Genomic DNA, 18,411 nt, shown 5'->3' on the forward strand with positions numbered 1-18,411 from the left:
CAGGGATCCATTTTGCTATTGGATAAATTCATTAAGAAACTGTAGAAAAAGCAAAATAATCTTAATTTCACAGTGAACTATAGTCCGAAAAAATACCATTTTTAGACGTGGTAATTAAAGTCACAGAAGATTTATTGTTCTCAGTAAAACTGTATAGCAAACCCATGGCAGGAAAAACAATACTAAACACAGTACAAAAGTAAAGAAACAACGTATTCACTTTTATTTTCGCAGATCCATCGATCCCTCCAGAAATTGCCTGGATTGGGTTCCACGCTGTCCAGTTATCCGCCTTCGTTCCAACGCAGAGAAAGGGCCAGGTGCCACCATCTTTTTTCTTGTCTTTTGGCTTCTGCCTATGTCACTCATTGTTGCATTATGCAGGCGTGAGATTGGGTGATGTAGCCTGCTGTAAATGGGGGAAAAAAGTGCTGATCTCACCATTTAAGAAAAAGTTTCTTTTGTGAATGCCTGAGTTGTGCAGAAGGCGCAGCCAGGAGCCTTCTGGGATGCCTGACGTGTGTATCCCAGGAGGCTCTTCGCTCCCATTCTGTCTTTATCGCTGAAGCAATAAAGACATAGGAGCAAGTACTTCACCCTATTTTTTAAAAGAAAGGGTGCTAAACCCTCTTCCCCCCCAAAAATAAGGTAATTTTAGCCTTATATATTATAATTTAGCCTTATATAAAAGGGTTGTCTACCCCTTTTATGTAAAGGTAAAATCCTGGTGATAGGTCCGCTTTAAGTAACGTGAGAAACCAGTACATTATTCAGCTATTTTTCTCTGTGACCTGGCGCATTCACTTAAAATGTGAATGATTTGTAATGAGGTGAAAATCCTTCCCTATGAGGTAGTGCTTTATGAACTTCAAGGCCTGCATTTTTCTCTGCACGGTTTACGTTTAAACTTGGGTAAACTATAGGATGCTCTTTGTTTACCATCTGAGAAAGATCAACACACAAGCCTACACTTATCATACCCCTCTGCACCACAAATTTTAAAAATAATTCTAGGGTTCTTATTACCCTGTGTCTATGTCTTTTACTTTTTTTGTAACTAAGCATTTGGTATACACATTGTTCTTGCTTAGTAAAAATAAATAATATACTACTGAGACTGTTGGTTCACTGGAAGAGTGAAGATGAACAAAAAAACTACAAAAGAAAAAGCAGAACAGATCTTATCTGATCACTTTATTTCTTTATTTTATCCAGATTTTACTATAAGCCCTCCAACAAACTTGCACATCATGTTTGGGGAACCAGATTTGGGGAATATACACTGTCTCTCAACACTGGGACCCCCAATATTTAGGAAGGCACATGGCTTGCTATGGTACAATACCCTACTTGGATCTCCATGTGTTAGATTTGAAAACAAAATATGTTAATTCTGTGATATATTACCATTTAGAAAGTTCCAAATGGAATAGTACATCATTGTATAATAGACTCTATAATAAAATGAAGCAATATTACAACAATTGTACAGGCATAGGAAATGTGTGCTTCCAAAAAGACAAAATGTACACATTTTTCTTCTGGGTCTAATAAACTAGGTATGTAAAACAGTGATTCCATCTAACACTGTTAAGGTCAAATTCCAAAAAAGGTTTGGGAAATCTAAACCCGATTGTTAACCCAGTCTAGAGTCACCCATTTTCCACTGGTAAATTCAGGAAAATTATATAGTTAAATAATAGAATAAATTTTAGTTTCTCAGCTGATGCAATTATCTAGCATTGCATGTAAGTAATTTGGGTCTTTAAGCTGGTGGTCTGCTTGTGCCATATGTCCTTGGATGCTTGGATATTAACTTTTTGCTAAAAACTTATAATGTGTCCTTATTAGTTATTTTGACATATTAATGACTTATGGTTTTTATCCTATCTTTTCGTCATTCTACATCCATACTATTTTCCAAGTTTTTGCCCAATAAATGCTATTTAAATGCTATTTCTCTGAAGATACAAAAAAAGAAATACATCACAGAATTAAACAAGGAACATGTTAGACATGAATAAAGGGTAAGAATACAATGATTATAGAGGCTGTCAGAGATCAGAAATGGTAAATGAAACAGACTGCAGAACATTTTTAGTTTTGTGTTAGTTTTTCATTTATTGTAGTTATCAAGCTTTTACTGGTGTGTTAATCATCAGGTAAATAACACAATATACTTAGCTAGAAACTAATTTAGGGCTCTATATATAACAGGGAATGTTTGAGGGAATGTCAGATTCCTCATTTTATAGAGCCTTTAGAGTCACATATTTAAAGTATTAGCAATGGTGTACACATACTTCTTACAAATATTTACTTTGTCCATTTTAACAGTATAATGGTTTATACATATAACTAATATGCAAAATGTGACTTTTTATAAACATTCTGCAAAGTAGTACATTTTCAGATTGTCTACTTTTACAAACTTTATTCAGCTTTTGTTGATTTTTGAGCATCACAAACATTATTGATATATTTGACAAACACAACTGTTTTATTATTTATTATTTTTGTCCAAAAATTTTTATTAACAACAAAGATTTACATTTGTTCTTGAAGACATACTGCTTTATGAATACAAATTATTTCACTAATGCTATTGCTTAGAAATCAGCAATGGACTTAGGTACAATGACTGTGCTGAGGGGGTTAATAAAGATGTGGAACATCAGCCTATCAAGAAAAATCAAATGATGGCTGGGATCCTATCCTGGACTGTGTTTGGGATTACCGTGACGTATATATCCTTCTTTTCAATGGATGATTGTAAAAAAATATATATTGTATTTATATATAGATAGATTGTTAAGCAAATAACACATCAGACTGTGTTCCTATCTTGCAAGATATCTTTTTTTAACCTTGTCAGCTGAATTATGTATCTATGATTTATCCAGAGGCTTAATCGCTTTGGAATGCTGACCTGGAATCTGAAGATGCTGCAATTGTTACATGCAATTCCTTGTACTTTTACAATTGATGATTACAAATACTATTATTAAAAGCACAGCCCTGGGATGTGCACCAGATTCAACTTTAATTACAGATCATCAGCTTGTGAACTATTGTCTATGGTAATAAACACAAAAAGATGTCATTTTCACAGTTTGGCTATCCATACAGCAGCAACTCACAGGTAAGTGACAGTACTCTGTACTTTAATTTATCAGTCCAATAGCGCAGACATGAGGAAGATTATTGCATTAACAGGCAATTTATTTGTGTGTGTATATATTTATATATTATATTGAACAATTTGTGAGAGTATCCTATAACATTCATATTTTTCTTTAAGACACATAGGACTTACTGTATACAACTTGAACTGAGTGTCTACATTTTACATTTTCTAGTTGAATCAAATGTTTAAAATGTCTAAATTTTGGGTCAATGTTGGGTAAATCCTGGATGAAAATTTTTAAAAATAGATCCTATAATCTCTAAATAATTCAACAATAAAATTGCATGTATAAATTAGTATTAGCTTTATTTAATCTAATAATGTATTATAATATACTAAGGGTATTCTAATTTCAATAAGGATGAACTCTTTTATTGTATATATGGATATTTTTATTGTATATATAGATATATGTAAAAAATCAGAGCGTGAACACATAATTTAATTTTATAACAACTGAAAGAATGAATTAAAATAATTTCTGAATTTCAACATAAGCTTTTGTATGTTGCGTTTGTGCCCACAGTTCTTGATTTCTGTAAATCCAAGCACAATTTGTTACGATACTTCTGTATCCGGATCTTTGCCTGTGATCTCTGCTGCTTCTGTCCAGACTTCTGCCATCTGCTGTCCTTCATATGAGAAAAGGCTGCTGGTCAGCACAAAAACTGATCTTAATGCAGCTTTTGGAATGTATAACAATCCACAAACCACAACAAGCCCAGGCTATGCCAGTTACCTTCCTTGCAGCTCCGATCCTACAGCATTCTATTCAACCTTGGTGAGTAGCATTTAAATTCCTGACATCTTTTCAGTTTTTTGATTTTTTTATTGTTTCAATGTGTTTATAGTACAATTTTATGTCATAGCCAGAGTTTACCACTTAGTGGCAGAAAAAAAAATATTTTTTTAAAAAAATGTAAAAATAATCCTAAATAATATTTTAATGTAATTTTCGGTAAATATTCCATTGTATGGTAATTCAATTTCCTTTTTTTTCTACAAATATAAGACCTCTCAGTATGAGATGAAGGATTCTAGCGCCTCGTTGCATTCAGGGATATCTCAACCTGCTGTATATCCTCCATATGATCATTCCTTGGGGCAGTACCAGTATGATAGGTAAGGATTTCTTTGATCAATAGGAATATATAATGTTCTGTCTGTGATGGCATAACAGACATCAAACCACACACCAACTAACACTTTATGTGATGAATCTCCAAGCGAGCTTATCAGAGAAAAATGTATGTAAGCTTATCAACTAACTAAACTCTAATATTCTGAAGAATGCTAATGCAGAATAATACAAGAATACGATGCTGAATAATACAAGCAAAAATATAGTTATGCTATAATGATGGTTGTTTCAATTGTACTGAAAAATAATTTTGAAAAATTGTGTAGTAAAAATATGTGCATGAGGTTACAGGGAATTTGTATTACTAATTAAAAGCATAGCTGTATATATCTAGTTTAAAACTTTAAGCCAACAGAAAGCCATAGTCATCAAATCTAGGTTCGTGTAAAAGTGTATAAGCTAGCCCTCTAAACCCAAAGTACTGTGGTATGCACATTTTGATTTATTCCCCTTCCTACACTTAAGGGTTATGATGATTGCTGGACTCACTGGTAAACAGTGAAGTGCAAGAGGTGAGGTGTGACACCAAACTTTTGACCATGTATGTTGAAGTTTGGACAATGATGCCCCCAGGTTTGAGGAGTATCCAAACAAAAAGCGAAATTGACATGCTGGCACCTGGGGATGACTTAACCTGTCTAAAGGTAAAATGTTTACCTGCCCTATGCTAGCCAACTGTGTGGTGAAGATCAGCCTGTTTGAAGTGCTTGACAACACCACTCTTCTCGTTTTACTCCTTCTGTTAATCATTCCAACACCTAATAGTTAACCAATAATTGTATTTAAGCATATAACTCTGTACGGTATTTAATCTCTATGCCAATTTCCAGATACCTTCATAGGTACGCCTTCACTCTACATATTGTTTCCAATCTGCTCTTATTACAGTATGTTACAGATTACAGTACTACTGAGTGACATTGTAAAACAAGGTAGCTATGATGAATCAAAGACTGAAAAAATTCATCAATTCTGCCTTGTTTTACAATGAAAAAAGTAAAATTCAAAGTGAAATTTGTATATAATAAAGGCACATAACAAAAGAAAACAGCTAAACATGTCTAACCAGATTACACATGATAAGAAGTTCATCCAGCTAATAATGCATAATAAACACCTATATGTGTCTATATGCTGCTAGCAAAAGCAGCTTCACCTGACTGTATGTAAAGATTCATGTTACCAACAATGCAACCACAATGGTGAAAACATTTCCACTCCCTCTAATTTACAATCCCCAAGAAAGTGGCTGCTCTTCCTAAAATATCTCTTCATTTACTCCTTCTAGGGTTAGGTAGGATTGAAACCATACTTGTTTAAAATAAATAGGTAAATAAACTTGTATGTTTTTATAACCTGGTAATAGTAATATGGACAATAATTCTATATGTATATTTTTGGGTAAATGAATCAGATCATTAAAATGCATATTGATGAATAGCCTATTGGAAAGCTAAGGCCAACACTAGTGAAAGTGGGGCTAGTATCAACTCTTGTCAGCTGAAAAGCCATCTTTTGTGATTTTAGTACGTTAAAAGGTTTAGAAAAGAAAAAACAGGTTATCAGCCACTTTTATTTTGGTATCTAAGTCTGCTGCCACTATTTAAATATTCTCAGTAGCAGTGTAAGGTTTGCTTTATGTAGGAATGAAGACTCTATAGGCCATGTCATACTGAGATGTCTCTATAGGCCATGAGATTTGAGATGTCTCACAGAAATAGATTTTGTGGCATGGTCTGCAGTATTGTTGTTAGGAGCAGACATGGGACGGTGCAATCTTTTACATAGGGTTAATACACTCTCTGGGGCTCATAACTGCCTGGCTAATACTAGGGTATACACACCGCCCTCCTTTAATTGGAAAGTTTTTCAGAGCAGAACCTGATGGTAAGAAGAGCTAATAAATTGATGGTACTGAGCGGTGGGCTGTTTACAGTAGATGTCAGAATAGTGCTGTATCAAGTCTTTATTTGCTGATTACCTCTTACCAATTCAATGTTTTAGGTCATGTTAGAGCTAGTAAGGGAGTTACTGAGGACTAAATGCAGCATAACTCAACCAGGTCTGAGAGGTAAGTTTCTTAGTGTCACCAGTATTATCAGCAAGTCTAGCTCAGCAAAGAAGTTTGATTTGAAGAGGATTAGGGAATTTCCTATAGCTACTCTGATAGGGGGTATTCTTTATTGTTTGTGGAAATAAAGGTCAAGTATAACTGAGACTGCTTTGAAACTACATGTCTCAGCATTTACACTAGAACTTTCACAATTAGTATAACTCCAAAGGGCATTAAAATATATGTATTTTATTGAACTGTATTCATTTCTGAATAAACATGATAGCTATGATCTATAACTATTGGCTACCTTCCATAGCTCATTGCATAGGTTCCCTAGTGGTTGATCTTGATGGACTTAAGTCTTTTTTCAACCTGACCTGCTATGTATGACACATTTTTCTCCACTAAACGTTATTGAACGACATATTCTTGTTTAGAACCTTCACTATTCTTACACTTATCTAGCACCTTTCACTGTAACGATGGGTAAGGTGGCAACCATACCTGGAAACATGCTCCACATCTCATTCTTGGGCTGATCTGTGAACAAATATTTAGGAGTTTTCAGGTAAGAACATGCAAGGAGCGTTTTCACTCCTGCTGAGAGTAACTGTTTTTTCTTTGCATACCGATTTAGGGTTTTAATCTCTACCTATGTTGACATGCAAAGCAATCTTGGTTTTCTCTGGTACCTAAAGATCTGGTACTTACATCATCAGCACAGTTTTGTGGAAGGAAAGGGTTAGTGTTAAAAGTTTACTTGTGAAATCTAATATTTGAACAGACATGCATTTTTTTCAGGAAGCTGATAGCAGACTAATTTAAATGTAAAGTTATAAGCTATTATCTACATAAACGTCCTGTTCTACAAACAGTATTGGCAAACATCTGACCCTTACTTTTCCCCATCCTTCTAAGAGTGTAGGAGAAGGACTATTGACAAAGATATGTGACATAAGGTAGCACTCTATCATGTTTTGCATCATAATTGCCCGAAACCAAAATTAGATCTTAAGAATTGTTAAGCCTAACAAAGATTTTGTCCTTTGTTTTTGAAATTAGAGGCGCTAACAGACATTTGAAGGAAACTTGCTGAAATCAAAATAAATGTATTTACTGTTTTAGAGATTTCATTTTACAACGTAAAATCAAAACTAGGATACTTTCTTATTTTAGATTGCAGATGCATTGTACTGTTTTTTTTTTTTTTTGGTTAGTTTTTTTGTGGAGACAGGTGTTGGTCACCTGTTAAGGTATTAAGTCACTTATTTCTAAATGTCTAGCTTTATTAAATTGCTATGTTGAGTAAGTGGTGTATCATTATACCTTTTAAGGGATATATTTGTAGCACTCATCCCCATGGGTACTGCTAATGTTGTGGGAGATTAGCTCCAAACTCACTTGCTGCAAGGAGGTATTTCAGAGTTCACTTTAATTTCATGACGCTCTGCCCACTTTTACTCACAAAAATAAGCAAAATCCAAGGGGGTGAAAGTCATTACGGCATGAAAATGCTAATTTGAGTCTCCTGTCTTTCTTTCTGGATATATATATATATATATATATATATATATATATATATATTCAAGGGGTTTTACTGAACAAGTCACTGAACAACAGTAGTGAGGGTTGGGGTACAAGATTTCTGGAATGACAGCTTATGTTTTGGAGAAGTAAGAATCACACACAGAATGTAGGTAGCACTTACCTGATCCTTTCCTTATAAACCATTAAAGCATTCTCCAGTAACATCCCACTTCCATGGATACCAGGATTTAAATATCCAAGTCTTGGCTAGATAATGCCTTGAGCCCAGGCCAACAGGCTCTTCCCATTCATTTGACTCCCCTGTTCTCTGAATACCCAGATTATTTTCTTAGACCCACTTCACTGGGCACCATACCCAGTGCCTGGGCCAAAAGTTAAACATCCCTTGTCTGGATAGCACCACCTCTCTACGAGCCTTCCTGGTACCAGGAGGTGGCAGCCAATCATTGGACTAGATTTAATCCTAATGTTTAATGTAACCTCTTCATTTTGTTGGACCCTAAATAAGGACACCCTCATTACAAAAGGTCCCTACATGGTTTAGGGTAGCCTGTGTGTTGCAGTGCTCTTGCAGACTTTGAAACCTGCTGGGAGTTTTTCATTTGCCATATTTCTTTGCTTGGTACTCCCTTGTTTGCAAACTTGAGGCTCGAGGCTAACCCATTGTGGGAAGGTGTACTATCTTTAGTTTGTCTTATCAGTGGAATGCTTTCCCACCTCTTTCATTTACATGTTACTGTCTGTTCTGGAATGTTTAGGGGTAAACTCTGAAGTTTGTTGCAGATAATCTTTTGGTTGGTCCAAATAAAGTACATCCACTGCATTACATGTGAGTGTGGAGCTGTTTCTAGTGCTTCTGATTATATGGCAGCTATTGTTCTTTACACTACAATTACTCCCTGCTACATCAGCTTATGCCATTTAAAACCTACAAAATATTTTTTATCAAATATATACTTCTAATATCCTACTACCAAATATCAAATACTATTCCCTTTTCACTTTGCTCGTAAAATTTGTTTCTTTCCTATTCATTCATGACAGTGGTGCATTTTTGACAATTGGTCACTAGGTGGCGAAACAAGTCATTTAAAAGGACACCAGTGGAAAAATACAACCATAAAAATCACAACTGCTGAATTTCAGAGGAATTGACTGGGGGAATCATTTATAAATGAATATCAATCACTTCATGTACATGAATCTGAATCATCTTAACGTAATCCATTTGCAGACAAAACACTTTTTTCTTATCTTTAGATGCAGAAATGGTAGCTTTGTGAAAGGGTCAGGCTGAACATCAGTTGATAATGATACCATTTTCTCATCCACAGTGAGTTTTGTCTGTAAAACTTTATTTTCACTGCCATTTGGAGCCACATTTTAAAATGAGTACAAGTCACTGGCTGCTTAACTTTTTTCACACAGGTGAATTAAAATGTACAGTGTGGAATTCCATCAGACAAGATGTTTTTTTAAGCTTGCTTGCATATTGGTTGAAATGTAGTATCAATAAAACATGGAACAAATTATATGACCCATAGACAGAACAGCAAGTAAGATTCATATTTTTGTCATCTATCATCTGGCCAATCGGAGATGAAAAAATAGGGGGTCACTAGCCTGCAATGAACATTTTCTCCCAGATTTACTTTAAATATGTTATATGTAGTATGTGGGATGTTTTTAGGTTATTAAGGACCTGGGAAAGCATCAAATGAAAACTATAAAATGCTCTAACTTGATAAATGTACCTGCTCTACTTATCAGTGCAAGAAAAACATGACCTCTGCATTATCAGGGAGAGTAAAAATTATCCCTGTTACAAAAATTAGTGGCAGTAAAAATGCCTATGGTTTAATGATCAATGAGAGCAAAAAATGCAAAAAAGCATTTACTGTCGGATAAAAAAACAAAACATCCTTGCTTAATGGGAAATAAAAAAAAATGACATTGTGACAGTCAATAGGAGTAAAAAATGCCCCCCATATCATTGGGAGCATTATATATTTACACACAAACACACTGTAGATAATCTGCACTGCACACAAACATGACCACATATTGCACATATACATATTCATATAGACAGTCTACACATTACATGCTATTCTGTGCCCCTCTCTTCTGCCTGAGCTGAAGCTTAGGATAGTGATGTGAGAGCTTCAAATTTAGGGGAGTCAGAGGTCGGGTGAAGCTCATTTGGGCCTTTTAGGAATGTGGCAGTACTGGGCATTTGTAAACAATAAATTCGGACTATAAATATATATTGTAAGGATTAGCTTCACATGGCAGACAGGCAAATGTGGTACCTCCAGATGACAGTGTCTCTTTAGGGTGCCTATCTGTATTTATTAGCCCAAGAAATGGCAACAACAAACAGTCTTCCCTCACAGGGTGGTATCAACAAAATAACAGACTTTTAAATCAAAAATATAAAAAAATATAAATTCTGGATAGCATAAACCAACTGTTGAGGCTTGCTTTAAAAACTAGTGCTACTCTCTACTCAGGCCATTATGCACTATATTTTTTATTGCACACTCACTACTTTTTTCACCTAAATTCTTTTAAATCACATAAAAACTCCCTTTATAACTTCTCTACAGATAATATAATAACTAACTATAAAATTCAGCATATCATTTATGACATCTACAGAACTCTGTTCAGGTCAAATTATTTCTCCCAACAATGTTCACAGATATAATTTTTATATTTTGCTGACTATATCACAATTTCAGTGGGTCACTTTTTCATATGCACAGAAAATGATGTCAAGTCTTTATGCAATTAGGAAAATATTTTGTGGAAGACAATTATCCTAGTTGGAGTCAACATGGGGATATATATTATTGTCTATTTTCAAACTCACAGCCTGTTTCAATAACATAATTGGAAAATCAAAAGAAATCAGCCAAGAAAAAAAAATGTGGATCTCCACATACCTGTTATATCCTTGGGAACAATTTCCAAACAATATACAAATATAACTTGAGGGAACTTGAGGTCACAGCTGATTGGAGGCACACGAGTGCTCCCAATCAGCTGTGACTCCAGATGAACTCTCAATAGAGTTTCTCCATTGAGAGTTCATCTGAGTTTGACGAGAACACGACCTCCTGGTGAATCACAAGGCCGTTCTTGCTTACATGTTCTGTAAGCGAGAAAGGCCCGAATCACCGCAACATCAAAATTAAAAATTTCGCTTGCTCATCCCTAATAGGTAGCGAATGGCAATTACAAAGCCCTGACCTCAATCCAAATAAAAAAGTGTGGGCAAAACGGAAAAAAAATGTTTGAGCAAGGTGGCCAACAAACCTGTGTCAGTTACACCAGTTCAGTATAGAGTGGTGTTTCTAAACCAGGGTTCTTCCAAAGGTTGCTAAGGGTTCTTTCAACCATGAGCATTTTGAGCCTCTCAGGTCATTCCAACTGACACCAATGATCATTTTGATTTTCTATAAATTTGACATTCTTCCCAATGGCCAGCAACATAAGAGGTATACTTCCTACTGAGCACCACACTAATATACTCTGAGCTGCGGATATAGTAATTATAGAAGGGGTTACTAAAAACCTAAAAGTTATTTCAAGGGTCCCTCCATGTTAAAAAATTTGAGAAATGGACCAAAATTTCAGCAACGTATTATAAGTCTGTAAGGCTACCCAAAACACTCAAGTTAAACAAATAAAAAAAGTGTATGTACAGTTGTTACTCACTTGAATTGTTATATAGTCAATAAAAAAGTAAACAATCTGTCTGTAAACATTGTTGGAAGGAAATACATGTCTTAAATGATATGCTAAAATTAGAGTTTGTTAGTTAAAATTTGTGAAGGAATATAAAAATAGTTTTAATGTTGCTGCTAGTGTATGTACCCAGTATGTTTGTTGTTTTTATTTTTAGTTCCACTTCTCTGATGACAACAAGCAAGCTGTGCCCATTGGGAATTTTTCTGGGACAATAACTATCAACAAAGCTGCTGCAAATATAAAATTAAAAATCTTTTAATAATTACCAAAAAGAGAAAGCTAGCTGGTATAGCTAAATATTTTGTATGTATTGATCTATTAGGATTGATTTTGGTTATGGGTGGTAAAAATTTTGTAGCAATAAGGTTTCATTTGATTTCGTAAATCATTTTTGGTAATCTTTTTGGTAGTGTCACATCATACTTTAACAAAAATACAAAATACAAATTACACTTACAAAAAACATACAGTACAAATAGATAAAATCACACTTTAACTGATATTGCTATATATTGATATGTTTGTATAGAAAAGAAAACTTTCTCTGTTGATAAGATTATGTGTACTAAGCCAACTTTTTTTTGCACTTAAAGCTTGCTATTGGTTTCCCATATCCCCTGAGAAAGCCCTCTGGCTGAAACGCGTCGGGAAAGGAAACTGTTTTCTTTTCTATACAAACATAGCAATATCAATATAATTGTGATTTTATCCATTTGTACTTTATTTTTTGTAAGTTATGCATATGACTGTTTTATTCATGTACCAATCTTAATTATTAAAGCTATGTTTTTATTCATTTATAATTTTAAATAATGGTTGCCTTTCAAATAGCCTTCCCTTTCCTTCTTTCCTAAGGAATTTCTAGAATTGTTTGAGGCTAGGCACATACCGGTCAACCTGTTTACTGGGGCTAATTGAAATTCCCTTCTGGACAATTTCTCTTTTGTGATAGTCATAACTAAATGACATTTACTTAGTAAAGCACTACATGTTGTAAACAATTATCATTATTTATTTAAAGCAGTGCTGAAGTCAAAATGTCTCCTCTTCTCTAATAAGTTTTCAACACTATTGTTACATCTTGGGACAGAACCTTGTGTAAAAATAAGGTAATTTAAACTGACATACATTTGCAGTCTGTGCCAACCTGAATTGTGCCAAGCTGTAAACAGATTTTTGCTTTGATGTAGGGAGAGAAAAAGATAAGGTTCTAAATACAGAGTAAATAACGCAGGATGGTCTGCCTAGCAGATACCTGATCTAAGCTAGCAAAGCTACCAGCACTAACTGTATTGTAAAATAGGGGGAATTACATTTTTTACAGATATAACTCGACTGAAGCAAAACAGTTTTTATATACAGCTTTTATTACCCACTAAAATGAAAGTGGCCAGGTGCGCATCCATACCTGTATGGCTTCAGCGGATCAGATTTTACAATACTAGATATACAATTACTATGAATTAAAATGTTATTTTGAACATTTTTTTTTTCAATTTCCAATGCCTAGATAAAACCTGCTGTCATATGAATTGTTGCTGTCTGCATGCTTGGTGGGGAGATTCACTCGAATTTCTAACCAAGTGACCACTGTCACTGAAACAGGAAGTAATAAATTGCTTTCCTGTGGGATGTTGGGAGGGGGTGCATTGGCTGAAGATTCACGGAAGGTATATATTTGGTATCATTCTTATTGTTTCTTTAGCATTTGATTTGTGGACTTGTGGTGTGATATTCTATTTAAAATCATTATCCAATTTTCTGATACTCATTATCTGTAAAATAGGTTTGGAGCATTGGATTTTACTGTCTCTGCCAGAAGGAAAAATGCAACTAGAGAGAACACAAGCACTCTTAAAACCTGGTTATATGAGCATAGGAAGAACCCATACCCAACTAAGGGTGAGAAGATCATGCTAGCAATTATAACGAAGATGACTCTTACTCAAGTGTCTACCTGGTTTGCTAATGCAAGGAGAAGGTTGAAAAAGGAGAATAAGATGACTTGGTCACCAAAAAGCAAATGTGAAGAAAAGTCAGATGAAAAACAAAGCGAAGAAAGAAATTATTTTGACAGCGATGATCCAGGTAATGACAAAATTTATTTAAGAAGGTTAGTTTTGCAACATGAATTACCATCTCATATTCTGTTGTCTTTTTTATATAAAGATCAACATGCTTTATTATAAGTTTTGCTATTAATTGCTATTGTAAAAAACAAAATATTACTGTCAGTGAAAGCCACATAAAAAAACAGTTGTATGGAAATCTTGAGTGTGGGAGAACCCGGTAAATAGGTTGATGTACTTGGTGATTATTTTAAAAATGTTTCTTAATATAGAAAAAACTTATACAGCCAACATGTTTTGGGAGAACAAGCCTCTCTATCCATAAGGGCTTAAAGAATATGGTCCTAGGGTTTAGTAATAGGCAAAAGCTTCTTTTGGGGAAAAGATAGAAATGCAATGTATCTGTGTGTCAAATTGTGTGGCTGCCCAAACATGTGGTCAATCCTGAATAATGTCTTTGACCATGATGATCAACTATTGGACTATGACAACTGAGAAAACCCAATTTTCTAATGGTGCTGAATTTGAATTTATGCATTACAAAAATAATTTATTTATTTTATGTCATTTAATGTATCTTGAATTTCTGCTATATAGCATTTAGCTATCACAAGCCAAAGCAGTTTGTAAAATATGTAAACATTATGCAATCCCAGGAGAGCACATGTGTAGACTTTGCACTAATATCTGCATTAACATATTAGATAATGGTGTGTCAAAGGGTACTACAATAAAATAGTCAATTGGTATGGAATGGGTTTGTAGTACACCTTTAGGCACTAAAAAATCACTAATACTTGGTGGCGCACATGACTTGTTGCTACTGTAATATTATGTAAAGATGTACCAGAGCCCTAACAATTTTGGAGCATTTCAGTAAATGGTTGAATAGCTAAAAGTTCTGGGAGATCTGGACCCTGACATAACTTCCCAGCAGAAAAGATATGGCACTTACAAGCTCAAAATGGGGCCACTGTTTTAAAAAACTTGATTATAATAGCAGTGAATCCAGATATCACATATGTAAAACAATTTATCTTGCCAAAGTTCTACAGTTCTTCAGTTACATGTTTTTAGTTTATCTGTAAAATATCTTTTGTATTCCAGATGAAAAATTATGCAACTGTGAAAAGAACCTAAGACACCAAAAATTAAGTGACACAGAACAGTTTAAAAGCATTGAGACTGACACAAAAAGCAATCTAAGCCGTACTTCTGATACCAAGCCTATTTCTTACACACCAGAGATTAATGAATGTAACTTGACATTAAATGACAAAAGCCTCATTGATTTATGCAGCAATGAGAACAAAGAATCACTTTTGGGAATAATAGAGGGCAAAGGCAACATTCACTGTTTTGGCAAAATTGCTGTCAGTTGTGAAAATGAAAAAACTCAACCGCATATTTGGTCCTTGGCCCACACAGCAGATCCAAGCACTACTGAAAATACTGAAAGTAGATCAGTAAGCCCAGAAAGTCTCTATTTTAGAGGATCCCGAGCTCATGGGTTGTGCATTGAGGCACAGTCTTTCCACGGTAAAAAACTTCCAATTCACAAAGAATACTATTTTGAAGAAAGTGCCCAGTCAGCAAAGATTTTCAGCACTTCCACATTAAACAGACAGTCTTTTCAACGCAGCTGTTCTAACCCTGTTCTTGGAGCAACATATGCATATTCTACAGCTGAAGGTATTGCACCCTCTAATTGTACTAAAAAGATATTTTCTATTTAAAAAACGTTATTCCAACCATAGACTGTGACTTTAGAATGACTGATGCTATGGTAGATTTTGATATCAACCAGAACCTGAACACCAACACTCCCTATTATCAATATACAGAATGTTCACATGTTTTTGAATAGGCTTACTGTATGAACAAATGTTGTTGTAGTTGTATTCGTTTTGTATTAATCTTTCACTTTTATATTCATAATACAATAATAAAAGAATAGTGTAACCCAGAGACATCACATGCAGAGCAGAACATCAATTTGCATGCCAGAAATGTATGAGAACACCTATACATCACAATTAAGCTTATCTTCCAGTTGTAGTTAAGATTTTTTTATTGTACCCTAACCATTATATGTTGTAATTGTTTTAAGTTTAAAGCTCTATGATAAAGAGTCTGTTTATTCACTTAAGGTTGTTCCTCAGTAAATTATGTGGCTGTTCATTTAGCAGAGTTTCCAGGAGGGCGATTTCTGCGGATATAACTCTGAAGAAGATTATAAATAATTGCTCCCTGGCTAGTTACAAACATTGCAAAATATTTTATTAAACTGTATCCCATTTTGCTACTTGTATTACAATTCCCACCAAATATTCCTTTGATTTCCCACACCTGTAGTCATAAACCACAACCTGCAGCTCACTTTGTTATGGACAACAATGCAGAACCACAGTTACCTGCAGTGCACTACACTGCATAGGCTGTTGGTTGTTATGGCCAGCATTAAAAAAAGGATTTACTTTTTTACATGCATTAAGATGCACTGCCAGCACTTTTAAAATACCCTATTCCACAGTAATGCATTGAATCAACACACGTTATGAACACAATACATAATGTAAATGGGGATTTGTGCTTTTTGCTGATTGGCATGGTCATTCTGCTGTACTAAAATGATCAGTTCTGGTAATGTAATAAGGGTAAAAACTCCTGAAAAGAGTAGTAAATCAATTCAACGACCAGAAAGTTACATTCCTGGTGAGATTCTTCTGAGAAAGTTTGTACAGAATGCACCTTTACAGGATTTTTTTTATTTTATTTTTGCCAGTTTGATTGAATCATAGCTGTTTTAGAGTAAAGCAGAAAGAAAATATGTATCATATTCACTTTTTAAGGAATAACACTGGATGTTTTATAATGGATGTACAGACACGACCTAGCCATCAAAAGATTTTGAACAGATTGCTCACGTTGATGACAGGAGTCCCAGTTGTCATTGTGAAACTGTGCCGGGATTACACTTCTTTGGTCCAGCACCAGTTTAAAGTCCCTCAGTTTTATTAGATATGACAGGTCAGTGATTAAATAGATCACAGAAATAGATCACTGCATTCAAAGGAGATCAGGCATGACAAGACCCTTGTAGTCAAAATGTGTAATTTTGTCTACATTAATGGATTAATAAAAGGTCATAGTTTTTTTCAGAAGTGCTAATCCACTTTGGATGTACTGCTTATCTTGTGGCTGAGTACAGGGTTCCTGACAGGGAGTGAGCTGCTTTTAACCTAGCAATAGATTATTGATCTAAATTTAGTTGCGGTTGAGATAGATGTATGAAAATGCTGACTCAGGTCTACTTTAGTCATATACAGACACCAACTATAAAAAGTGCACTTAAAAAAATACATTAGGAAAAATAAAAAAAATTTAAATATTGCCCTCCTCCCTAATAATTTCCTAATATAAATAAATATGTTGGACGCTCTAAACCACATTTGCATTTTACTGCATGAACAATAACCTCCTGGGCGGTTCATTTCTGTCCGGATTTATATCTAAACTAAGAATGCTTTAACAAACAGAAGTGTTCATTTAATGAACTGAAGAAAAAGCTAAATCAAATCAATATTTGGTGTCACCATCCTTTTCCTTGAAAAACAGAATCAGTTCCTCTAGGAACACTTGCACACAGTTCTGAAGTGTTTTTCTGTGGATGAAGACTGCTTCAAATCCTTCAGTCTCTTAATGTAATCACATTATAATGTGAATACATTACACTCTATAATGTTGATATCAGGATCAGTCTGTTTTATCATCTTTGACTGGGAGATCCCTTGCTAATGCAGTGTAAATACCGTGGGACTTGTTGCTGTACTCGGTCTTGACATGGTGTATGACCTGTGTCTTCCACAACCTCACCTTGAGATAAATAGTGAAAGATGCTAATCACATTCCTCAATAATGCATCAGGCCGCACCCTATGTATATAATGATAGAATTAAAGGACCGAAGACAGCTAGGGTTTAAGTGCGACAAAGTAAATATATTGGTTGGTAGAAACAGCAAAACAACACAGCATTATTAGTGGTCTTTTCCCAATAACAATTTCATGGGAGAAGTGACCGACAAGCTAAACAGAAACAATCCTATAGTGGCATTAGAAAGAAAATGCAAAACGTCTCGTATCCTGAGACATTTTAGCCGCTTCTTCAGGGGATGTGTGTTAGATGACAATCTGTACAAAGAAATAGTATATTCAAATAATTGAGATCTAAATATCATAATAATAAATTGTGTCCAAAAACATAATACATAAGCAATAGGACCATATAGAATTTGAATATTTAACCCATAATACAATACATAGACAATAGGACTACGTGCTGTTTGAAAACATAACCCAGTTAGTATATATCACCAAACATATGTATGCTGGGTATATAGTTGTGTGAAGTTTATATTTGAACAGTCAGTGGTATAGGTCTCAAAGGGATCCTGAAGTGGTATAATTTATTGCTATACACAAGCTGTATAGTTTACTGAAATAAAATAAAAACTACTAGGGTGACTAGTTCTGTATAAGCCACTTACTTGTGAAAAACTGGATAATGTCAAGAAGAGAAGTCCCCACAGAGGTTAAGATTTAAAATATCTCTAAAAGGATCTATGGATAAAAATTGTAAGTACCGTATTTTTC

At 34.6% G+C, this 18,411-nt stretch overlaps 1 protein-coding gene across 1 annotated transcript; it reads left to right on the forward strand.

Moving 5' to 3' along the window:
• Positions 1-2,843: 2,843 nt before the first annotated feature.
• Positions 2,844-15,690, forward strand: IRX6 (iroquois homeobox 6). Its single transcript, XM_072422508.1, has 5 exons — positions 2,844-3,142; positions 3,714-3,968; positions 4,200-4,309; positions 13,475-13,776; positions 14,865-15,690. The coding sequence occupies exons 1-5, from the start codon at positions 3,098-3,100 to the stop codon at positions 15,491-15,493; spliced, it is 1,341 nt and encodes a 446-aa protein (XP_072278609.1). The 5' UTR covers positions 2,844-3,097; the 3' UTR covers positions 15,494-15,690.
• The last annotated feature ends 2,721 nt before the right edge of the window (positions 15,691-18,411 follow it).

The sequence above is a fragment of the Pyxicephalus adspersus genome, chromosome 9 (assembly GCF_032062135.1).
Source record: "Pyxicephalus adspersus chromosome 9, UCB_Pads_2.0, whole genome shotgun sequence".
Taxonomy (NCBI): Eukaryota; Metazoa; Chordata; class Amphibia; order Anura; family Pyxicephalidae; genus Pyxicephalus; species Pyxicephalus adspersus.

Excerpts from the sequence above, each read along its gene's own strand:
- IRX6 (XM_072422508.1), top strand. The coding sequence starts at position 3,098 with ATGTCATTTTCACAGTTTGGCTATCCATACAGCAGCAACTCACAG. Across the intron at positions 3,969-4,199 it reads CAGCATTCTATTCAACCTTG|ACCTCTCAGTATGAGATGAA; the intron begins GTGAGTAGCATT and ends TACAAATATAAG. Across the intron at positions 4,310-13,474 it reads GGGCAGTACCAGTATGATAG|GTTTGGAGCATTGGATTTTA; the intron begins GTAAGGATTTCT and ends TCTGTAAAATAG.